At 44.8% G+C, this 25,886-nt stretch overlaps 1 protein-coding gene across 2 annotated transcripts in view; it reads left to right on the top strand.

The window, feature by feature from the left end:
- Positions 1 to 25,886, top strand: part of LOC130198936 (dolichyl-diphosphooligosaccharide--protein glycosyltransferase subunit STT3B) — a 66,066-nt gene that overhangs the window by 36,432 nt on the left and 3,748 nt on the right. For both annotated transcript variants that reach the window (XR_008834031.1, XM_056426028.1), the window contains exons 3-12: positions 1,682 to 1,969; positions 9,420 to 9,485; positions 15,553 to 15,652; positions 16,410 to 16,508; positions 18,176 to 18,322; positions 21,560 to 21,608; positions 22,207 to 22,361; positions 23,197 to 23,408; positions 24,365 to 24,552; positions 25,292 to 25,463. Coding sequence is in view for 1 of the 2 variants with exons in the window: in XM_056426028.1 (XP_056282003.1) it covers positions 1,682 to 1,969; positions 9,420 to 9,485; positions 15,553 to 15,652; positions 16,410 to 16,508; positions 18,176 to 18,322; positions 21,560 to 21,608; positions 22,207 to 22,361; positions 23,197 to 23,408; positions 24,365 to 24,552; positions 25,292 to 25,463 (1,476 nt within the window). In the remaining variant the exon portion in view is untranslated. The remainder of the gene's footprint in view (positions 1 to 1,681; positions 1,970 to 9,419; positions 9,486 to 15,552; positions 15,653 to 16,409; positions 16,509 to 18,175; positions 18,323 to 21,559; positions 21,609 to 22,206; positions 22,362 to 23,196; positions 23,409 to 24,364; positions 24,553 to 25,291; positions 25,464 to 25,886) is intronic.

The following is a 25,886-nucleotide window of genomic DNA, read 5'->3' as shown; positions in this document are numbered from 1 at the left end:
CGAGTCCAAGAAGAGTGCTGAGAAATTATGCCCACTTGTTTTTAGCCGTCGAGCGTGAACTCGACGCAGCCCGTTTACTGTTCATCATCATCGTCATCGAGCTCCACACGGGTAATAAATACAAGAGCAGTTCTGTATATGGCAGGATGCCGCTCCATTAGACTGAGTCAAGTCCTCAGAGTCAAGAGGCAAGACATGGTTGATTATCATTGAATTAGATCAGTTGAAGCTTCGGTCTCCTATGCAGCAGCTAATTAGAGACGCAAAGACCTGGGTAGAAGTGCACCGATCAATCGTCAGCCGATCGAAACTGGCCGGCTTTCAGCTGATCGGACATGACTTGTGACCGGTCTCGCTTTTCTCATGATTTCAAAAGCTAAAGTTCTAATAAATCTGTCTGCGGATTGAAGTCTGTTTAGGAGATACTCTTGCAAGTGACTCGTTTGTGCGTCGCACAGGTAATTTCCCCGTTTAAACGGTCAAACGCTATAAAAACGACTATTTATACGACTGTGCTTTGTCAGTTCATTAAATCTAGTAGAACGTGTGGTCTCGCAGTAATAAGCCCGGAATGATTACTGCACGCCTTTTATTTTCATTCACAACTTGGTCAATTTGCAGTTTAATAATGCTCCTAATCGCCTTTTCTTCGTGAGCTCTTTGTAACTCCAAAGAACATTATTTTTGACATCGGAAATATTGAAGTGCTGCAACAACATCTCTTTCACCAGAATTAACATTTTACCATGTGGGGGATGACTATCGCTAACCAACTGAAAAAAGCAAATCGAGTAATTTATTAAGTCATTCTGTCAAACATTTGCAAGTTTCAAATCTAAGGAGCTGCTGTCTTTTTCTCTATTTTATGGAACCGATAATGAAATATCTTCCGTTGTTGGACTATTCTGCATTGCTCAGAGTTCACTGTTGTCTCTGGATAATTGTGACGGGCATTTTGAAAAAACTATTTTCTGACATTTTTCTAGCCAAAAGAGTCGTCTATTAGCTGAACAAAGGGGATGTACAACATATTTCCCCTGAGTGTTTATCGATAACAGCCTGTGTCTCAGTCAATGGAATGTATTAACAGTGCAGCTTGTTATCTTCACGGTCCTCCTAGTTGTTATGCTCCTTCCAGTTGAAGTATGTCTGCCCTCTTGGCTCCTTTCATCCTTCCTCTCTCGTCTCCTGTCACTCATATCGAGGACCTGCACTTGTAAAGCGCTTCTTTTCTTTTCCGACCACTCAAAGCGCCTTCACACTACCTGTCGTCATTCTCCCGTCCACACACTGATGGGAGGAGCTAAGATAATACCTGCACATCAGGACAAGCGAACATTCATACACCGTATGCACAGTTACGAGAGCAATTTTGGATTACGTGTCACATCGACGTGGAGCCGGGGATCGAACCGCCGATCCTCTGATTGAAGGACGACCCTGCTCACCACTGATTGGTCCACAAAACATCTGAAAACAATGAAAAATGCCTCCAATAATTCATTATTAATTCATAAGATGATCATTTTTCAATACATTCTCATTTAAGAAACTAGGACCATCAAACACTTTAACGGTTCTTCTCTACTGGTGTCGCGTTATTTTCCTTTCTATCCCCAACATCCCTCCCGCCTGTTTATTTTTGCTCAACTTGTCTCCCTCTCGTTGCCTCCACACTCAGGTATACCCGGGGTTAATGGTGACTGCCGGCCTCATCCACTACATGCTCAACCTGCTCCACCTCACGGTCCACATCCGCGACGTGTGCGTCTTTCTGGCGCCGGTGTTCAGCGGTCTGACGGCCATCTCCACCTACCTGCTGACGCGGGAGCTGTGGAACCAGGGTGCAGGTCTGCTGGCGGCCTGCTTCATCGCCATCGTCCCGGGCTACATCTCCCGCTCCGTCGCGGGCTCCTTTGACAACGAGGGCATCGCCATCTTCGCGCTGCAATTCACCTACTACCTCTGGGTATGTCCGCGGGTCACGGGGTGCAAAGGGGGCAATAAGGGAGACTCGGACTGTACATGAAAATGTGATGTAGGCACGCGATGTCGTGTTTCATGGTCAGTTTAACCTCGTCAGGAATCAGAATAATACCTGAACAAGTGTTCACTCAGCTTTTAAATCTATATATATATATATAGTTTCTCCCCCAACATTGAAAGCTCAGTTTGTAAAAAAAAATTACGGACGGGCTTTATGTAGCCAGAAAAGAAGCCTGTTTTCAATCTGACTTGGCATCATATGTTTAATTATTTATCCAGAGGCTTGAAAGGCACACTAGGCATCCATGAGGACCCAGGAAACTGCATGCTGCGCTCCAAAACCTTCAGAATATGATGACCTTTAAGAGTCTAATTGAATCTCTCGGGTTAAATGTTAAAGGTTCCCACTTTACCCTCCTTTTTGGAAAACACAGCGGGTTCATCTCTGTGCCTACAGGGAAGCTGCCCTCATTGGATTTGCACCATCACTGTTCCTAACAAGGTCACGTATATTCTGTATGTGATTCTGAATTTGTCCCGGTTCTCCTTGTCCTGCACGGTAGACATCGACAGCGTGAAAAACATTCCACACAGTAGAATTTTTTTCCCCTTCATATACAGCTTGGATGTTTGCAGGAACCATCGTGCAAACATTCTGTTTCTTAAATGGTCTTCCACAGTAGGTAGAAGTAAAAGTGCTTTCAAGCTGGAAGATGTATGAAACAGTCTTTGTCTTCACTGTGCTACAGTGAGTCCGCTCTTTTAAGTTTCATCAGCAGCTGCCCTACAGCGCTGTGTGTGTGGGTGTTTTATTTTTTACTTTTATACTCGGAATACGACTTCTGTGGAAAGGAAACTTGTGATTGGCACAATCTATATATTATCGCATAAAGGAGGTCAACCTCAAAAAAGCATTGTGATACGAATTGTGAATCAGATGCAATCCAAGCCGCCGCACAAAGGCTTTTGAGAATAGGTGCCTCGATTGTTCCACCTGACACAAGATGCCACACTGCCTGTCGGTGCATGAAGTAACATTTTAAAGTGACTTAAAGACTGAAAGGGTTTCCCCCCTGACAAGTACGGGTCACTCGTTCCAAACAAAGAGAGCCGCTGGGGAAGGAGTTTGGCTTGAATGAGGAACCAGCCCTCTTCCATGTGCAGCATCGTGGTGAACCAGGAGTCTCTCGCTCTGAATGATGCCTCTGCAGCCAGCACCAGTGGCTTGAACTCGAATGAATAGATATGGGCAGCACATGAGGTTGTAAAGGATCAAAGCTGCTGACGTGGGAGCTAAACTCTAAATGCATGGTCATCACTGCCAATCATTACAGCACGGCGGGCATATTTCGTATGTATACAATATCGTGACATGGAGTCTATAAAAGGATTTTCAATTAACAAAATTGCCTCCGTGTTCCTGTAGACCGCAGCGAGGGAGTCTAAGAAGAAGTGGAGCACTTGCAGTCATCGCTCTGAAAGAATGTCACACCTGCACAGTTAAGATGTGCGGGAGCAGGTGTGAAATGAATACAGGCGTTTAAAGGGAGTCCAAATGTAATATTTTCAAGTGGAGCAATTTATAGAGATCAAGCAAGAGATTGAATTGACTGTATAGAAGTGTTCTGCAATTAGCTGCTCTGGCAGACCGTATTCAGTCAAACGGAGCCAGCTGCCTTCACCTGAAGGCCTTCCTCCCAACATGTAGGCAGCAGTGAACAAATGTTTCACTGGAACTAATTTGTCCTCAATGGAGCGCTGCAGGAGTGAGTCTGAGAAGGCGTTGGCATTTCTTTGCTCTCGAAATCATTTTTTTTTGTTTTATAACGGGTGTTTGGTGAGATGCCTGAAAAGGGCCCGTGGTTGAAAAGAACTTGGAATATCTTAATGTTTAGTTCTACGATATAAAATATGTTGGTTTAGAAAATCTGTCAACCTTAAAGAAGGCGTTCACTAACTAGTGGCGAAATGAGACGACTACATATCAGCGCCGATAAGTCCGCCTTCCCACCCTCGTTGTGCATACATGCGACCTATGGTGTAGTCAGTTTAGCTTTTAGTTTATTTTTTACTTCTGCAGATTGCGTTTAAAATAATGTAAGATTATTTTGCCGAACAAAATGCAAGTATCATAAATTTGAGTTTGCCATAAAGCTTATTTTCTGCAGTAATCCAATGGACTTTTTTCAAGAGGACAAAAACCCATTGGATACCTGTCATCCGCCATCTTTATCTATGATTTAAAACTAAACGCAAGACAAATATGAAGAACAGGAATTGCCAGAGAAATTCAGCCACTCAGACGGTGCGCCCTACAGTCACCTCCTGCTTACATTGGTTTAATCTTTTCTAAAGCCTCTTTGTGTCTTCTTTGTATTGCTCCTGCGGCTCAGTTTGCTTTGGCAAATTACAATCTTTATTTCTCTCCTTCTTTTTTATAGCTTAGAAGTTTTGGGTATTATCTAGAAAAGATTATGACATCATAGGGTGCCGCAATCCTGTTTGAGACTTGTGTAAATATCCCGCACGCTTGTTCTTGACCAACTGTAGGTGGGTGGTTGCGTGTAAATGTATCATTCATCAAATGGACCAGAGGGAAAGCGATGAGGCAAATAAAGCGCCGGTTTTATGTAAACTACGCTAATATTTGTTTCATTGTACCTGCATCGTTCAAACATGACCGCCTGCAGCTGTTAAGGAGTACCATCACAGCTCGAATCAGAGCAAGACCCGCGGGACTTGCACATTTATGCAGACTTAGAGAAGCGCTATTTGAAATTGAAGGTTGTATCCGGAAGCCGTACAAGGTTTTGCATCAGCGTTCAGTGTACATGTTCTGCTTTTAGCCCATTTTGGTTTAGTTTATAATGCAACGGGCAAGTGAACAATGATTGTGATCTTTACAAGGGGCCAATATTCATTATGAATCTGCAATCAGGAAATGCTGCATTGTGGACAAGACATCTGTTGAAATTGGCAAGAAGAGAGCCAGTTAATGTTAGCCGTTAGCAGCCTGGCAGCTCAAGCCGGCTAAATTAGAAGCATTTGGAACAACCGACTTAATCAGACACCCAAATGTTTAATCTGAGCAAATCATAAAGATAATAATCCTTTATTTCCTAGTCATTTCAATTTATCCAAATGATCACTCTATATGACAATAACAAAGAAAACGAATAACATTTAGAATTGTAGACTTTTTGTTTTTGTCCAGATTTCTAGTAACTGGCTTACAAAGCTTAAAGTCGAGCCCTGACATCTTTTTCTGAACGTCAAAGATGTTTAATTAGTAAAAGTGAAATTCGAGTCACTTCAAGTCCATTTGTTTCCCGAAAGATTTATCTGTTTCTAGGTGGCATCAGTTGAAACGTATAGTTCCTTTAGATGCTGCAAAACTCTGCATAATACAAATTAAACGCAGGTGTAAAAAGCCAGCATCAACATTTTCTATTGCATATCTTAAAACGTTTTCTTTTGGTTCTACATTTTTAGTTCAAATTGTTTTAATATACCTCTTAATATTTAAAGTTTTCTGTTTTCAAGATGTCATAATATCCAGCAGAAAACGTGAACTGCAGTCGGTGAGCAGCGGCCAACATGCTGAACTCTGCCGAGCCCTGAAGTCTCAGAGCACTGTTTACTTGTTTGTTCAAAGTTTATCTATATATATATATATATATAAATGTGCGTTTAGGCCCAAATTGCACCATTGTTGACGCTGCACCTTCGGGTGACCGGCAATAGACTATTCAGGCGCAATGTAAAGGTCACAGTTAGATTATCTAATTACAAAGCAAGGAATTTCTGTCCGTCTGTTATTTAAATTTCAATGAGGGGAAAAAACAAACAGACATTTGTTCAATGTCGGTAGCGAACCATGTTCGACAGATGCCACACAGAACCGATCCAATATGCGTGCCGCAGGCCACTGCGTGGTAATGGTGGCGTGTAGAATATTTCCCCAGGTTTAATATTCCCTTTCAGGGCGTTGATTTCCCTTTCTGCGTGAAGACGTTCTGCGCGGTGGAGGCTTTCATCCAGAGAGAAGTGGCGGTGCAGATGTTTGGACATGCCGCATGCCTCGCCGCCGATTGTCACAGAATGTCACGCCTGGCTGTACAGAAGTGAGCTTTTCATCCGTCAGAGGATTCAGCCGCCCCAGTCTGTGTGGCGTTGTCACGTCGGGCACGGATGCATGTTTACACGCGGTTTCATGGTGGTATTAGTCACTAAGCTCGCTCACTGTAGCCGATCTGGCAGGGACCCCACAGCGTGGCGTCCAGGTGAGCACACCTGTTGTGTTTACAGTCCCGATACTTCACACCCGAGTGTGTTTCACTTAGCAGAGTGAAAACAAACCGCTGCGAGGGTTTACGTCCCCAAACGTACAGCGCATGTTCAGGGACGTAAACGCACTTAGGAAATGTAAATTATGTACAAATGCATACACAGGCTTTTATATGTTTGTGTTTCTACCCAAAAAAAGTTACCACACTCGACTTAAAGTCACTGGCATATCGGATACTTAAAACATATTTATTTAATGCAGATTGATGTTTTCTTGGCCAAGAAGAAAAAAAGTTTGACAAGCAGATTATGTTTTTTGCCAATTACAATTTTCTCTAAGGACTATAATTGACCACAAGACTCTGGATTAATTTCTTTTTTTTACCACCGTCCTGAAGTGTACCACCCTCGAGAGCGAATGCCATGGTAATCTACTGTGACTATAAATCTGCAGAAAGGGCAAGGACAAAAGCGATGTCAGACCTTTTTGTCGGGAGACGAGCCGGTTGCGCAGCGAGGACAGAAAACTCTCTCTGCATTGTTGAGTTGCATTATGAAATAATAATTCAAATAAGTCTCAAATTCACCATTTAATAGCACCCATCCAACCATAACCGTTTGGAAATAAGGGCGTGTTGTGGACACCTGCTTGTGATATAACGGCCCCTTGTCGTCTCGTGTGAATGGACAATGCGTCTCCAGGTGAGGCAGGTGTTCCTCGCAGCCGCCAACCCGGCCTCTTAAGGCGACGTGTCATCAGCGAGGCGCTCCGCCCCTCACGCACGCCGTTCTGTTTGGCGAGGGCCCTGGAAAACAATCATCGTGGCCATGCGCCACTGCTTCCCATTATCGGTGTCATTTACCCACATTGGTCTCTGCGCTCTCCTCTCCCTCCTCCACGTCTTTCTTCCATCTCGTCTCCCTTTAATTGTCTTTGTCTTCTTTTGTCCCCGTCAATGTGTGTTTGCTCTGGCAGTGTTCTGCCTCCTCTTCCCATTTTGCTCTTTCTCACTGTACCTCCTCATTGCTCGTACCTTTCATCCCCTCTCTCGTCTCTTTTCCCCTCCTCTCCTCCCCCCGTCTTTTCCTTTTACGCCAGTGAAAAAACACCAGAGCCGCTCTCTCAAGTCTCAGCCCAATCTTCATTATCCAACTCCTTTATTTTTTCCACTAATAACCCATTCAACTCCACAAGCTTAATCTCTGTGTTTACCCCCTCCCAACACACACACACACACACACCCTCACATAATCTATAATTGAATCCTCTCACACCCAAGAGAGGTGCTCTTTTTAACACCACAGCTCTTAGTAACATGGAAACACACACACACACACACACACACCTCCCTCCCTTGCTCTTTCCCTGAGCGCCATGCTTACTTTGTTGTAAAAGTAATTCCATGCTTTCTCTCGGCTCACATTTAATTAGTCGGACTGGCATCACACTGACTTCTCTGCCTTGGAGCTGCAATGGTGGCACCGGTTGAACGGGCACAGGCCTCTGAATAGGTGACGCAACCTTTTGGCCCAGCTTCGGGTCGTATATTGTCTGCGGAGAACACGGCAGCTTGAGCAGTTGAACCTGGGGTAGACTCCTAAACAAATGCATACGTAAACATATAAAATAAACCTTTTATTCATCTTAACAAATAGACATGACATTTGGCGCATGCATTTAACCCAGCGGGCTGCTGTGAAGCCTAAACGCAGCGCCCACATTAGAAGGATCATCACGCTTGTTCTCACAACGCAAGCAAAGACTCAACATGGAGCTATTCATGGGGAAACGGCTCAGTTGCCAGTTTACACCCAGTTACGACTAATGCAGTCTCATAAAACATCCCCACAATACGCCTTACATCCAAGATCTATTGCTGGATTGTTGTGAAACCGCATTACACAGGAAATGTAGCTCTCTGTATAAAAACTCACCAAGGTGTCCCTGCGTGCTGGACTTAGGAGCCCAGGACTTATCTTGAAGAACAGTTGGTAATAATTGTGGCTGTTATTGTGATCCGACGTACTGTATGTGCTCCAGACTGGATCAAAGTTGGTTTCCAGCATGTAACATTAACGTCACCCCATCCCCCCCCCGCTCCCCATCGATATCTCTGAATGAGGCTCCAGCCCGATCGACCCAGAAAGATCAATGAGGCCCGAGAACAACAAAAGATCCTCCTTCTTCAGGGGGAACGTGGTAATCAGGTCACCGCAGACCTACTTACTGGTCCCCACCTCCACACATGGGGGAGCACAGCTTCTGCTTTTATGTGCATTATAAACTCGCCTGATGGCCTAACTGACTTGGAGGCGTATTAAAAAATAAATAAAATCAACTGGGATTTGGACAATTCTGATAGTTTATGAACTCCAAAGCATGCGATGACTATGCGCTGTTCAAAGCCAACCTTCTTTGTCAAACACACAACTGTCCTGTTTGTCTCTCCGCTGTTCAACAATCACCACTTCCGGTTTATTTCAGAAGCTTGGAAAGTAAAACTGTAATTACGTATGAAAAGCTGGTTATAACTAGTGGTAGGAAGCCAAACCAGGCCTAATCCTGTGAAAACATCTCCTTCAAACAACCTTTTGTTCAAGTCTCTCACCAAAAACACAATTTTACATTTGAACAGCTCATGGTGATGTTCAAATGTACCTTTGCATGACAGTCATTTTCACTGAATAGAGCTTGAACTTATCACAATGTGACTCCATGCAACCTCCGTTATTATTAGTGGCTCTGATATTTACCCGAGCGGGACGCTAAACCGCCAGCAGCTCCCGTTAGCCAGCTCTCCTCTTGCCGGATTCAACACACATTGGTGGTGCACAATGTCGCATTATTAGAGATCGGCACGAGGAAAGCATTAATGCAAATCTTCAGATCGCATTTTTTCCGGGCATCCCTAATAATGATCACATTAATTTTCCACTCGCACAAACACACGGTTTGGTTTCCCCGGGCGAGCGTTGATGTAGAGCCCTGGTCCAGATAATTTGTTCCTCCTTTATAATTAGGAACATCATGTCATTATCTCAAAGTGCATCCTATGGCGCTTTTGCTAATGTGGGTCTACGTGTCCGTCTCGATGCTGTCGGCTACGACAAGTACGTGTTCATAACAATCTCTTCCTCCCTTGCAGGTGAAGTCGGTGAAGACGGGCTCCGTGTTCTGGGCCATTGGCTGTTGCCTCTCCTATTTCTACATGGTGAGAATAGTATGCACACACACACACACACACACACACACACACACGTGCTGGCTACAAACCACTTAGAGCCAGACTTTACTAAATCATCCCGTTATGAGAATTGTAAGTAAACATGACTCACAAGAGAAATGTATATATTGTGTGTTTTGGCGTGCACAAAGAGCGTCCACTGTTTTGTCCTTGAGTTGAACAGACTGAACGGACTGATAACGCGGCACAACCATGACAACAGCGGACATTGAATAACACTGTATTCTGTGACTGTGCTGCAGGAAGACTTTTTCCCGTCTATGAAATGTAGCGCAACTGTCATTCATAAAGCAGCTTTGGCTCTGATGTTTTTTCCATTTAAATGCTTTAGCTTTCGGAGTTAAAACATAGTTTTCCTATTCAAATCCCACTTTATACATATATTTGGAGCTCGTTTCAAATTCAGATCTGTTTGATCACGAACAAAGCTCTTGGGACGGTAGTGTTCGGGGGCCATTGTCCAGCCTTGACATGGCAAGGCATGGAAAAGGAGGAGGTGCCGTTTAGCCAGTATTGTCTGCATTATTTATGATTTTAGGTAGAGATGCACCGATCAGGTTTTTGGTGCCGATCACCGATCACTGAAATCAGTATCTGCCGATCCGATAATACCGATCACGGTGTCGATTGAAGCATTCTATTTATTGTGTAGCATTATTGCCTAGGACTATGAGGAAATACATATATAAAGCAACTCAAACATTAAAGAAATTACCGATTTCTTTAAACATTTAGGACTTTTACTTTGAAAAATTTCCTAATTGATACATTAAAATTGTTTGATTGCTATTGTAGGGGACTTCAGATATGTATGGAGCACATCTGCATCATTCATTTCCTGGAACTCTTGGGGAAATCTATATACAGGACTTTGTTTAACATACAAAAGACAGACTTATTTTTATAAACTCTTCCTTGGTACAGTAAAAATGTTTTAATGTGAGCATAATTTAAGCTAAATCTCAGAAACTATAAAGATACAAAATCAGTTCATTGTTTACTTTTATATGTTAGTGTATGATTTGTCGACATCTTATTTTGAAAAACGGATGTTTCACGTGGTTCTTTCCGCTAACTTTGCAAAACCGGATGTTGTCACTTAAATCCTTCCGCTAACTTTATCAAAACCCTCGCGCTCCCGATGGAATGTGTTTACCGTGAGCATCAGTCTATAGGGGCTCAGACATGTGAGAGTCGGCTGAGTCGACCCAGAGATTCAACTCGGGGGACGGGGACGCCGCTCGGTGGTGAGGACCCCCTCTGACCTCTCACTCTGCGGCCCTCGCCGGGCGCATCGTCTCTGTTGCGGTGCGCCGCGATTGAAACGTCTGATAGTTCTCACAGATGTTACGTCATCTGATCGGCCGTTTTGAGAACGCCGATCAAAACCGATAATGGTAATATCGGCCGATATGGATCGGCGCCGATCAGATCGGTGCATCCCTAATTTTAGGCCCAAGCCCAGCAGGGGTTTGATGAGAGATGAGATAAAAAAAGAAAATCTGGGCTCACTGCCTCGGCGACAGATTGTTTGTGTGTGTGTGGAGCGCCTATCAAATACATCCACATCTCCCGCTTCTCGCTCATTCCAGACTAAATCTCTGTGCCCGGCATGTGAGACGGATTCAAAATGAAACGGACTGCCGAAATCCAGCTTCATCGATCACACGAGGCCACAGTGTCCGAGGGGGGCCGTGGAGAGGATTGGGGGGAGATTGAGGAGTGATGGAGAGCTGAATAGAACAGGAGGGCAATGGAGGACAGAGACAAAGGGACAGGGAGAGGTGTGGAGAGATAAGCAGGGTCAGGATGGAGTGGACAGCGAGATGGGGAGAAACACAGGAGGATCCGACTGCACAGGGAATGTGTTGTGATGTGTAACTTTTATTTTATTAATCTTGAGCTGTCACTTTAATCTCTGAAACGGCAACGTTTTCCCACTGAGCATACGTAAATGCAGATGTTGAGACGAGGATCTGGATGTTGACATAATCGGAGAGGAAAGGACCTGAGACGGACGTGATGGGGAAGAGGATCAGAGCAGCGGGGCCTGCTGATGGACGGGAGCCACAGGGACGACTTGGTAGCTGCCCATCCCTCTGAGGGCTGGAGAGAACTGTACTGCTCATTCCCAAAACGTGGCCTTCCTTCTCCATCTAAATCCTTCACGTTCCCCTCTCGCAGAACAACCTGTAACATCAGTGCATCATCCGAAAGCTACTTTTCTTAATCAAGTATTGATTAAATGCCCTGAAAACAAAGTGCCCGAGGGGACCGGTGAATAGATTTCACTTTACTTAGCTTCTTAGCCACGTTATCGGTGTGGCTCTAGGGATGAGCGATGCTCCGCCACTTTGATCTAGACTGAAATATTAAAAACTAGATTATCTGTGAAGTTTTGTACAGACGTTCCCGGTGCCCAGAGTACGAGGCCTGTGTTCTCCTCAAGATGTATCCCAATGATTTTGTCGATCATCTGAATTTTTCCAGCATGAGTTGATATTTGTGGCTAAGTCCGTTAAGACATTCACGTTCCCCGTAGAAGGAATTGGATAAACCTTTGGCGATCCTTTGAGTTTCCATTGAGCGCCATCATCGGGTCAAAGTTTTCATTTCACGACCACAATACTTAACGACTAAAGACGTATCCATCTGCCTCAGCTGCACTTGTTTTTGTGAAAAATGGGTCCGATATTTACGGAGCGAATAATCGGTCACAATCTACGTTAAAGTTCACTTCTCCCACTGGACGCAACAGACCCAGGACCTGCCGCTGGTCTCCTAACAGGGTGCGGCAGTGGCAAAAACCCACGTGACACACAGATGCAGGAAACTCTCTCAGTGGGGCTGTTTGGGTTCTGGACCGTCTCTAGTCTGTGGACCCGTGACCATCAATTGTCTCTCATGTGGTCGTAAAGTCTTAATGAACTGAAGTCTGCTGGTGTTGGAGAGGGTTCAGTTGGTGAATGAGCATGCAAGCGGAACAACATTCATTTTCATAAATGGATCCAATAAGAGCACATGGCTCAGACTGTAAACGCATGCTGCACACACACACACACACGGTAAAACCCTTCTCCCTGGTGCATGTCGTGCTTGCTGTATTTTCTCTGCGCGGCCCCGCGGTCATCAGATAAGCTCGGTATGAAATGCGATAACGGCGAAAAGATTTATCTCCAAACATTGACCGGTCGCTGCCCTCCCTCGTTAGCCTCTGGCTCGGGCGAAGGGCCGATCCAGCCGGCTGTTAGGTCCATCGTGTCAAATGGAGCCGCGCACACGGAGGCAAGAGGCACACGCGGCTCTGGTTTCCGTCTCCGGCGTTCATCAACATGGCTCCTCCCATCCTGTTCCCCGTGTTGAGTGTGCGCTCTGCAGTGATCCACACGCTCGAGTGAAGGGAAATCTGCAATCAAGTGGCATTGTAGAGTTTGCTGATTAACACGTCACATCCAAGTTACCGCATTTACCCATCTGCAAACACGCTACACTAAGACAACGATGGTGGTGAAGATTCACTCTCGCTAAACATTAACATTTCAGTGCATTGGGAGTATGCCGCCATTTTGACATGAGCATTAATGCCTCTGTGCCAAAGTAAGGCCTCGGAGCCGCCAGCTCATGGTTGATATGACTTGTGTCAGCTGCGTTACCTAACCCTGTATAAAGACCAATTTGGTAAGAGATCTACAAAGTAACAGTAGATAACTATTCATTTATTGTGTAAATACAGCAGTTATTAAAGTGACCATGGCTATTTTTCCATCCTCCATCCCTCTGACATGGCATTAAACCTCCCCTACGCTTTCCACGTTAAGTGCCTGAAGAGATAAACAAGCCGTAAAAATAATGTTAAGTCAATAATGTACCTCAGTGACACCAGAGAGTTTAACTCAAATGATCAATATTTTAAATAGGCCTTTTTTTCCATTTTATTTACGCGAAGTCACCGGTGCGGTTGGCTTGTTTTTTTTTGTCCGAATTATTACGAACGTGCACATCAACGTGGCCAAACACAGAGGTTCTCTCAATGTACTCTTAGTTTTTCCTCTTTCTATTAACACATGTATGCCATAGAAATGGCCACGTTTATAGTTGTGTAAATTGAGATAATTTCTCATTCAAGTTACAGTTCACATGCGACTAATTGGCCGTCGCCATCTGAGGAAAACTGATGCGAACCACCAACAGTTTTTAATTGCTTCTAAGCTTTCGGCAGTGAATTGATTTCCGAGTTTTCATTCACTCGCCGCCTTAATGAAGCGTATGAATGTTTTAGTTTCGTTATCAGACAGTTTTCCTTTTTCGCAGAAGTGTAATGAATGCACTTGTCATCGCGGCGGGTGCAACGGGGCTCTCTCCCACAAGCTGCTGCGAAGAAAGGCTCATCAAACAATGCGTGCATGCAATCCCTCTTCCTGTTTACCTCTCTCTCTCTGTTGCACTTCCTGACACTTCCCTTTCTCTTTCCATCCGTCTGGGGTTCTGTCTCTCAACACTCTCTCGCTCTCCTCTCTGTGTCTCGTGCTCTCGTCGTTTCCTGTTGCCCTTTGCAGTCGTCAAGTATCGGCAATTGAACACTTGTCAGCGATGTCGTTTTATGGCCCCCCTCCCCCCCCCGTCCAGCGCCGCTGTGTTTAGCGGACCTCAAAAACAATTGAGGTATAATTTTAGTGTCGCTTTCAAAGTTACTTTATAGATTCTATACACGTCAGCTTTTTATACCCCTGTACTTATGACATAGTAAAAGTAATAGTAAATAGTAAAAGGGCAGTAAGATAGTTTTACATCCGGTCTTGAAGGATAATATATAAGATGCCGAAGGGGATGTTTGTGCTTTTATGTGTATGAATTGATATGCCTAAATGTAATTATTTAAAAATATTTTCAATGTAATAGTCCCATGTTGCACAAGTGTGTGTGTGTGTGTGTGTGTGAGATAAGTCACATCGCACATGAATACACTATTGTGGCAGACTATTTTATTGGTTTACATTTCAGAAAGATCACACACAGGCGAGAGAAAAAACAAATCACAACAAGATCGGGATTGCCCCGTCTCCACCAAACCTATTTATTGCTGTGACATATCCAGTGGTTCACGCTCTTATCTTGTCATTGGTATGAAAACATCGTGCGTTGCTCTCGACATCACTCCTCTCGAGATCTTATCCTGTGAGTTAACGGCTACATTCCTCTTTAAGTACGTGGGGATGTTGCAGACCGTCTTTCTAAAACAAATGATGCAACCAGTCATCTTCTCTAATAGTCACGACCAGTTACTTTTCCCACAGCTGAATATTCCATGTTGTTTGTTTTCATTGGGTGGCGATATGTAGATTATGGTTTTAATTATTGTTTCTTAATTAACTTTGTGCTTGCTTTCCAAGCCCTTAATTGCACATTTCTGAAGTGTTCCTGCAGGTTTAATTACTGTGCGTAATGCTGTTAGACCACTTGGTATCCATAGTTTGAACCTCTGGTTTAGAGTTGTTGTTATAGGCGATCCATTGAACCAGTCAGTTCTCCCTCTAATCTATAGTTTCATGCTAGATCAAACCACAACTCTAACCACAGTCAAACTGTGGCATACTTTTACATCTGCAAGTTGACATTAATTTCTATTTAGACATTTAAAATCAAGAAAGAAGGAAGAAATGCAACCAAAACTTCAGTCAGGCTTATTTGGGTTTTCTGCCCATCACACCTTCAACACATCGTCGCGGCTCTGCCGTAACCATGCAGCTCCATTTTCAATTTTGTCGACACTCATTTTTCAAATAAACCAACTCTTTTCAAATGCTTTTTTTTTCAGTAGATGTCGGCAACAATGTAGGTTTTGATGAATCTCCCGTCAATGAGGCGAACCTGACACCCTTCCTACAAAGCTGATTCGTAGCGTTTTAAAAGGAAGGTCTAGACACAGCAGGGTTACCGCACAAAACAAAGAACAATTGATCACACGGGCGTGTTAAACGAAGACTTTTACAGAAAGGAGGACGACTTGTGACTCCTCTCTGTGTGTGTGTTCCAGGTGTCAGCATGGGGAGGCTATGTGTTCATCATCAACCTGATTCCTCTGCATGTGTTTGTGCTGATGCTGATGCAACGCTACAGCAAAAGACTCTACATCGGTAAGCTTCACACACACACACACACCACACAAAAGCTTTTAGTGTGCGACTTGATGTTAAGAACTTCCCCCACATACAGTCGCTGAAATGGAAACTGTGGTTGTTTTCAGATCTTCTTCCACCCTCCTCCCTATTGCGTCTCTGAACATCGTCGCCGGAGCATTTGACCCTTAAAACGAGCTGAAATGCCACGTGACGCCCCCGCTCACCTCTCGCAACCGCAAGCATTCCATCATCGGCGGTGCAGCCACCCGCACGCTCACACAGCCGCCTGCTTCCTGAGCTTTTTTATTCGTTAGTTTTTCTTGTCGTCCTTCCCCCGCAAATGCCCGAGACAGGCTCGTTATTCCACCGAACGTCTCCGCTTTCACAGAGCACGTGGCGGCTCCCGGCGCATTATCTGTTGGCGCACAGAACTCGAGCTCGATCCTTCAAGACTCTCCACACATCCTCCGTCGCCGTCTTAGCCACGAGCCCGCGAACAGGGACCGTGCCAAGTATCGTCTACACGCTCCTCCTGCAGCCAGCTCCCTATTTCTTAGCAAATTACATTAGATTAAGTATTTTGTATTTACTCCATCTGAGGTGTGGAAATCAATGCACTTTAAATGCCTCTGTCGAGGCTGATTTCCCTGAGTTGGGCCCAAACCGGAGACGTGGAACAGAATTGTTTCAGAGGTGCAATAGTTTATCTTTAGATAGTTTTATCTCTTGTACGATCTACACTCTCTTACCGTGTCTCCTTCTCTCTTTACAGCTTACAGCACTTTCTACATCGTGGGTCTCATCCTGTCGATGCAGATCCCCTTTGTTGGCTTCCAGCCAATCAGAACCAGCGAGCACATGGCTGCTGCCGGTAAGTCCCACCACCCTCTGCACCGCCACGGTTGCTGATGCCGCGTTCTTCCTGGGAGAACAAGTTCGTAGGAGTTTGGGGCTGAATAGTGGAAATCAGGTGGCGGGAAACAAATTACTAACTAATGGTGCTATTAACACTAAATAGCCAACTGTTTGCCGTATCAACTTAATGAGGGGATATGTCTGTTTACTACTTGTTAGTCTGCCAACAACTCGCCCAAAAGAATCAATGAATGCAGGTTTTAATGCTGCATTTGTCTCTAAAACCCAGACTGGTTACAAAGCACCTCGAGTTACTGTGAGATTGATTGTATTTCAACACTAAATGGGGAATTCTGATTAAAAGTTACATGAAGTAACTGGGGCAGACAACGCCGCAATAATACGACACAGAGTGCAACGCCAACGTCCTCCAACCAAAGGACGCGGCTCGGGTTGATCGCTGTTGTCCTGTATTAACGGTGTGACTTTACATAAGCTGCTTGCTTGTTATCCAAAGCACCTTCCGGTTACCGGGGACGCACGCACTTAACGGTTGTTTGTCTCCAGCGGGAATTGACTCGCCGCTCCCCCCCCCACACACGGATGCCGTTGGTCACGCTCCGTGTGCAGAAGAACTCAGGGACCCTCTCCAAATATTCACAAAGTAGAATTAAGTAAGCAACTTCACAAGCCAACCATATGGGGGTAGGGCTGTAAGTACTTTTGGCTTGTGGGTAGTTTATTAAAGCTTGTTTGGTCCTCGCCACTCAATAGTGCGCCCATCTGCTGCCTGACAGCACGGATGGGTGCGTGCGTGTGAGCTTGGTTCTTGCCTTCGCGTGCATCCAGATTGGGAGAGGACTGTTGTTGGCAGCTTCAGAAAGCCGAGCGGCACCTTTTTTGAAAATTCTCTTCACACCGCACCAGGCTTACGCTGAAGTGTCCCTGTTTTCCTCAGAGTCCACAACACAGGCGGCATTATGAGAGGCTTTGACAAAATGCCTCACTCCTCGCTGCGTTTTTGACTCCCTGCTCTCTCTGAGTGTTTTTTTTATTTTTATGTAGCTGATGTAGCAGCTGCTCAGAACATCTGGTGGTGGCATTCAGGGAGCACAGTGGGAGACGGGAAGAGTGACGCGGACCTGTTGGTACCGCTGAGTCGTGGGCCCCTCAGGCCCAGACTGACAAGCAGGTTAGCGCCGCCGCAGCTCACCGGGAGACAGACATGGCCTTAACCGTGGAAATGGGTGAGACCGGCTGTGGGCGGCGGTGGCGCTAGCGGAGGAGTAAGGCGATTTCACGCAAGATTTGTCAAAAAAAGGGGGAGGGGTCGAAAGTGAGAGGAACCAGGCCTCCGTTTACATTTTTCTATATTAAGGAAGAAGTGATCGTCGGGGGCTGCAACAAGAGAGACTGGTGTATTCACACAAATCTTTCTCATGCATTTGAAGTATGTTGTCCCACAGTAGTCGTCTTTGACATCCGCATGAACAGCCGAGGGGGGCTATCTGCGAACCGCCACGTCGAGAAACCTATCAAACTCACAGCGGCGCTTCTTAGCCACGGAAGAAAAAGAAGCAACGCTTTTGTACCCTGCAGGAGACGACATGAATCGGGGGCCTCCTCAAATATTCAGTGTGAGTTTCCTCATTCTTTGGTTTCTGGCTGTGGCTTCTTCCTCAGGTGTGTTTGCACTGCTCCAAGCCTACGCCTTCCTGCAGTACCTGAAGGACAGGCTGACCAGACAGGAGTTCCAGACGCTCTTCCTCCTCGGAGTCTCTCTCGCCGCCGGCGTGGTCTTCCTCACCGTCATCTATCTCACTTACACAGGTCTGTATGTCGTCAAACATGTGGACCATCAAGCAAAAAGGAAATGGTTAATTGATTATTTTATATAAAAGATAATCACTTGTCGTAGTGCTCCTGATAAGCACGTGTCTTCAGTTGGAACCAATATCACGGCTTGACAAGTGAGGAGACTTTAAACTTCTTCCGGACCAGCTAAGCCAACAAGGATTGTGGGACAAAAGTAACAAAGAAATCCTGTATTGATTAATAATTAGGGCTGTGAAACGATTAAACATTTTAATCAGGTTAATCACAGGTTTCTGTGGATTAATCATGATTAATCACATATTACCGATATTTTTGTGAGAACATAAAGATTTATGACAAAAGACGGAAATATACAGGGGGGGTGCAAGTGACTTTTTTTCGTCCCGATGTGCGCGCACACGCCGGCATCGGAGCTCTGCGGCGCGCGAGACGGAGATCGGAGTCGTGTTAACACGACACGTAGAGACAGAATTACACGCTGCTGTAGAGATGACCAACAACAGACGGATTGGAAGCTCATTCTGCACATGCGGTAAAATTTTTTTACAAATCCTGTAATCATAACGCGTTATTTTTCACAGCACTATTAATAATGTACTAATAATGTACATTTATAGGCTTTTACAGTTCTCATTATAGTTGATAGAAATTCAATACAAAGACGACAACAATGGAAAATTTATGCGGTTCTGTTGTGTGGTAAAGTTGGTGGAGAGGAGCGGTGCACTGGCAGATCACACAAAGGATGCAACTATCTCTCAGTGAGAGATTCAGTGGCAGAAAGAAACCCTTTTAGTGTCCTTTCAGTTGTTCTCCGTGTGTCCATTAGTCACTTAGACACAGAAAGAGGGTTTGGAAAATACCAAAATTAAACTTAATGCCAAGCTACTGCCAACAAAAAATACATCCAGTCCTGGGTTTATTTCCTGTTTCAGTCGTCAGTATTAGTGTCGAGATATAATATCACTTTGTAATGTTATTGTTATACTCCAATGGTAATGATTTATGCCACTTCTGTTTGTGTGTTTATATGAGGACACATAATAAATTACCCTGAATTTGGCTGACACTTGGTAAATAGCCTTTTGTGGAAAGATTAGTTGACTCGATTTTTTAATGATGATCCAGATCTGGGATTTCAGCCTTTTTATGTTTTGTTTTCTTTAGTCAGCCAAAAGTGACATGGTGTTTATACACTATTCCCCGAGTGTCTGATCTCCAGGCCTCCCCAGCGGGCTGCCAATCAGCGCTTTGTCTGTCAGAAAACAAACCCTGAAGACAAATGATGAACACATTTAAAGAGATGCGGGTGTATTTTGAGGAACGTTGTCGGGCCTTTCTGTGGACTCGGTTGTGTGTTTTGCGTCGGCCTTGTTGAACCCTGATGCGCATAGCCGGCTGGTTGGACTTTGTCCTTGTTGATGTTTTTCTCCATTATTTTCAGCCCTGCCTGCTTTCAGACCTTTTTAAATGTTGCCCCCTTGCTATTTATTGATTTTAATTTGTCTCTTGCTGAAGCGTCGAGTTTTCAGATGACCCAGCCTACAGCTCTCGGTCTGACAGTCTCTGCTTCTCTTATCTCGGGGTTCATTACCTCAGAAAGCTCCTCTAGTTTACTGTTGGAGGAAAGTTCACTTATCCCCTCCGGCTGTATATAAAACCCTTTTCTGCAGAGTGTAATGGCCTTAATGAAGCCGAGTAATTACCCAACATCATATATTGGCTCTCTCGCCTTGATTCAAGCAGATTATTGACTTTCCTTAACCAACGTCTGTCGCTCCAGATTATGTCAACCTTAGTGCAAAGAGGTGGTGGCATATTACATCTGCAGTAATATTGGCGTCCTTAGATTGGCCGCCCACACGCTTTTTTTGTCCTGCGTCTCGTGTGGATGCAGAAGTCCCACGAGGACCCTGGATTCATTCAACTGGACGTCTGGTAAACGCTGTGGTGCGTCGGCCAATTGAAGGCAGCGGTGGGCGTCGGAGACTGTTTGGCGACGTGCCAGTTTTCCAGGGAACCTGCACATGTCTCTCTCTGTTCCGTCAGACATTTCCATCTCAGAGGATTCTGTGCAGCAGAGTAGCCCGATGGTTTGTTCCTCTTGAACACAGAGCCCAGTATTGATCGGTTAAATCAACTCCTTCATCTCCCTTTAACTGCCCTTTTCAGATATTTGTCTTGCCTGTTTTGGTTCAGCGCTTTGTGACATCTTATTATACAATGCTCTTATTTTTTATTCATGATTATGGTGGCGATTATTTCCTGATTAACATTAAACACATCATCTCTTGGAGAGCATTAAAGGAAATGAAACGGCTTCACGTTGGTGCAAACATGTCGATGTTGAAATATGTCCACGTTGAAATATCGGGCCACGGCTTTTGTTTGTGTTGTCTGCACACTGGTAGCTGTGAGAGCCCCCAGGCAACAGTTGAGAGCTGAGATGTATTCCACATCAAAGACTAACCAAAATAAGACATTTGTATGCCTGCATAAAATGCCCTGTGTCGTCTAATTTGCAGCTGAAATGGTTTCAGTTCATAAACGAGTCAATTCAAGTAGTTACGTTGCATCAATGGAATACATTTTCGGCATTAGCACATTCTCTTTGGGGTTTTCTCGGAGGGAAATTGATCTTGAAATGTTCACAAATGTGTAAAACATGATCCTCATCTTTAAAAAAAGATTTGCTTAATTTTGGGTATTGAGAATCGTCCGTTCCAATCGACGCACAATCCAACATGCGGTACTCCACGCCGATCGTAAAACCGTGAATATATAAACGACTTATTGCAATCGTTTGAGAAATCTAGACTGAAGCTTTTTATTCAGAGAAAGAGGCAGCGACCCTGTCCTCGTGCATTTGTCTAAAGGAGAGTCCTGCCTGACTGGTGATTTTGATGATTTGATATTCAGATTTTAGAGTATTTTGGACATTGAAATTAAACATGATTTCACCAGAATCCCAGACGTCCCAGTTTTCCACCAGCACTTAAAATGTAGCACGCATTTGTGGATCTGTGCGAAGATTGGGAAAACGTGCTTTATAAAGAATTACCTTTAACCTTCTAATCTAATCGAAATATTTTGTAACTGTTATTCGATTTCTCTCCCGTGACCTGTACCAACCTTGATCTTCTACATTAAATGTAGCTCAACCAATGTTTTGCACGCGTAGCTCAGGTGGAAAACCCAGAAAATTCCAATGTGCATTTCTTCTGTCCCCAGGACACATCGCTCCGTGGAGTGGTCGTTTCTACTCTCTCTGGGACACCGGGTAAGCTCTGCTGACCTTCTCACTGTCGATGGAAAGCTTGTTTAGTCGAGTGTGTGTTTCCTAAGACGGCTGTAAACCCGGCCGCACCGTTCACTATTGTCTGACTCCTATACGGCACCAGGTTCTGCAACGTGTTTGATATTTCAACACACCCAATCAATTCTCTCTTCTCGCCCCCCGACACACACACACACATACTCATACACACATACAGACATATACATATGCATACACACCTCCCCCTGTTTGCTGACTGAAGCAATATGGGATAGTCTCCTCCCCCTTTCCTCTGGAGGCTCATACTAATTCCTTAATGTTCTGTGTGTTTTCTCTTCCCCAGCTGTGGCAATTATTTAAAATTCTATAGAAACAGCCGTGTAAAACCCCGTAGTGAATAAAGAGGGAGCACACAGATCAGACAAACACCATTAGTCATCTTGAGTGCTAAATTTGTTCATATTTTACCATAAGCATGCCACGGAGGTACTTTTCCCCCCCCATATTTCTGGAGTTAATCAGGAGGATCTAATGTGTAATTTATCTGAACACTCGCTCAACCCAACATGAATTGCATCCCGCCGGCTCTCTCCCTCTCCAGCTATGCAAAGATCCACATCCCCATCATAGCGTCGGTGTCGGAACACCAGCCGACGACGTGGGTCTCCTTCTTCTTCGACCTCCACATCCTGGTCTGCACGTTCCCAGCAGGCCTCTGGTTCTGCATCAGGAACATCAACGATGAACGAGTGTTCGGTAAGAGCGTTTTGTTTTGATTCTACGGTTCTTTGAAAATATGCCCTGAAAGCTTTAAACTCCATCGTGCTGGAGAGTAACATCGTCCATCACAACTCTATGATTTAATCTCATTGTGACATGACATAACACAGGACCCTCCTCGACTATGGAGCAATCCTGTAGGTTTATACCAGCAAACTGGATTCTTTCAATTTACATTCATGTTGAATTTATTTCACAGAAATCCTGTTTCCGGCCACGCAGGCAGTGTGGCCGACAGAATTTATGACTCTGCGATTGGATTTTTCTCTCGACAGCACTGTGGGAACCTGAGCTGGCATCCAACTGTGAACTTGCATGTACTATATATGCAGCCTAGGTTTAGGATCCATCCTCATCACTCTCTTTGTTTCCAGTACTGTGAATGAAAGAAAATATACTGAGGGGGGTGAATTGAAAACAACTCAAACAAAACTTCTCCATATAGAGTAAGATCAAGGGCGGAGAACCCTTTGAGCGATGGAGTTTTTCAGCAGCCTGTCTCTCCCTCAGACTTAATCAGCCAATTACAGCTATTGATTAGCCATGCACCTGTTGAGCCGGGTCAGCACTTTTCAAGGACGGAAAAGCAGCCTGCACTCTCTCTCTCTCTCTCTCTCTCTCTCCGTTTATGGTTTGAGCAGACTGATTATGCTGCATTACAACTCAATTTCTCTTTTCATGTCTTCTCTCATCCTCACACACACACACACCGGTCCTTTTCCTCCGTCCTTTACACACACTCTGTCTCTCTCCTCGTCTGACCTTGTCTACTTTGTTCCCTCCCCCCCCCTCCCCTCTGCTTTCATTCCAGTGGCCCTGTATGCCATCAGCGCAGTCTATTTTGCCGGCGTGATGGTGCGTCTGATGCTGACTCTGACTCCGGTGGTGTGCATGCTGTCTGCGGTGGCTTTCTCCAGCGTCTTTGAGCATTACATGGGGGACGACACAAAGAGGGAGAAACCGCCGGCTGAAGACAGCAGCGACGAGGACGACAAGAGGACTTCTGGGACTCTTTATGACAAGGTCGAGACGGGAACGAACGGTTGTAGAAATTTACATCCAATAGGAAGACATTGTTGGCTTCACAGACCTGTGACAGTTTCCCTCACACCCGACCGGTTTATCATGCCTGTCTGGGAGAGCTGTGATTCACCTGCAGCTGTTTGATGCTGTTCATAGTTTGAGCCGTCTCACTTGAAGTGTTGCTCCGCCTGCCGTCTTTGTCTATTAAAGTTCACCTCTTAATTATTATTTCACTCGTTGCCCAGAAAAATAGCCATTTTTTAGAAGTGTTGCTGAGATATAACATTTGAGCTCTTCTCACTATTTTATGAAATTAACAGATGCTTGAAAAATGACACGTTTAAGGTAGTTTTTAGGCATCAAGACGTCAGTGTGGGCGTCTGTTTACGCATCGGTGCTGCGCCGGTGGGACAAAGACGATGCAGTGATCGACATTTTGATGAAACAAAATGAACAAATGACTATCTCTCCAAAGAAAGACGGTTGTCACACAAACACAAATCACAAATGTGATTCAAGATATCACACAGATATCAGTACAACTTCTGTCTCTCAGTGGAAGTGGTGTCTGGCGCTTTGTTCTGCAGTGCTGAGTGCAAAGTGTTATCCACACCCGTCCTCGCACACTTTTAGCCTCCGTTACGGTGTCAGAACAAGTAATTGGAGGTGCTAGAAAATGAGAAATGTTCACATTATGCAGATTTCTTTCCCTCCAGACTTTTTATAGCCTTAACAATTCTGTGCTGCTCGTGTAAAATGATTAAGTCGTCCCGAGGTTCATTTCACTATCCTTAGTGATGCATCAAATGGCACACGTCAGGATGACGTAAGATACTCTTCACAATTAGTTCATTCAATGATTTAATCCGCTCAATAATTCATCTCCCCGGAAACCCTGCAGTCGTTTCTTTTCTTCTCTTTCTATCCGTCACAAGAGTGTTTGTCTCCCCCCGCAGGCCGGCAAGGTGCGCAAACATGTGTCTGAGCAGGAGAAGGTGGAGGAGGGCCTGGGTCCCAACATCAAGTCCATCGTCACCATGCTCATGCTGATGCTGCTGATGATGTTCGCCGTGCACTGCACCTGGGTCACCAGTAACGCCTACTCCAGTCCCAGTGTGGTGCTGGCCTCGTACAACAATGATGGGTACACATCTACACATCTACACACACGCGCACACATGCTAGTTGTAATGTCTAAGCAAAGTCAGCTGGTGAGAAGCCAACAAAGGTTTTAAGTCATATTTCACCCGTGCATGCAAATGAGCGAGCATGCATGTGCGTGTGTATGTGTGCATAAATACACAGAGCAGCAGGATAGACTGGAAGTGCATGAATATTTAATGAGAGGGTTGTGAAAGTATTGATATGTGCACCTATGAGCTTTATTACGATTCCTTAACTCATTGTTGCTACAGAAGTCACCCGACAAAGCCGGAATATTCTATCGAGATTCTTCACACGCATAATTATTCTCTTTAAGCATTAAGGGAGGAAATATTGATGGCCAAGAATAAATGGATGATGCAAGTGCTCATACATTTATTAATGGCACCACGGTGGTTCTCAGACAATGGTCTTAGCGGTACACTCTGCTCTTTCCTCTCGCACAGATACACCGACGCATAACACACACACACACACACACACACGCGTGCATAATATGATTACCTTCCATACGACTAATTGGTTGCTTGGATTCACGTCTGCTTTTTGCTCCTCGAGGTAAATGTAGGACATGAACCCCCGAGTTTATTATTTATGGCTGGTCTATTTTTAGCAGCTGTTGCCCTTCTGGTTCAAAGTCTCTTAACCGATATATTATTAGCCTCCGCAGCGATGTGCCTGTCAACACCGCTTCCTGTCAACCTTGCTCTCCCTGTTAGGACGCGCAACATCCTGGATGACTTCAGGGAGGCCTACTACTGGCTGAGGCAGAATACAGACGAGGACGCCCGCATCATGTCGTGGTGGGACTACGGGTACCAGATAGCCGGCATGGCCAACAGGACCACGCTGGTGGATAATAACACGTGGAACAACAGTCATATAGCTCTGGTGAGACTTGTGTCTATTTTAGCCTTCAGCTCTGTTCCTGCGCATGAAGGGAAACAGAATAATTATTCTTGCAACCACTGGATGAATAGCAAGCTCATCAGGGAATTTGTTGCGTAATTTCCACATCGTATAAACCCGCTCATTCCAACCAGACAGATAATCTTGTTTGCTTACACTTTTCCTACATCGAGTCTACACTGTGGGGGGATTTCAGTTAATTGCTGTCAGATTATGTGGGTTTGATTTATATTTTTTTTCCTCTTTTCTGCTGCCAAATGATTGCTCCAGATTTAAGTCTGTAAAAGCCCCCTAGCTTTGTTCTCTCTTGCTTTCTACCTGCCGCCTGTTCATCATCTGTCCACCGGATTTGTAATTACACGAGATGGATGTCTGTTTAATGATTCCTGTTTGCACAGCCGTATT

This window comes from Pseudoliparis swirei, chromosome 1 (genome assembly GCF_029220125.1).
Source record: "Pseudoliparis swirei isolate HS2019 ecotype Mariana Trench chromosome 1, NWPU_hadal_v1, whole genome shotgun sequence".
NCBI lineage: Eukaryota > Metazoa > Chordata > Actinopteri > Perciformes > Liparidae > Pseudoliparis > Pseudoliparis swirei.
Note: the sequence above shows the minus strand (reverse complement) of the source record. Positions and strands in the feature narration are given on the sequence as shown.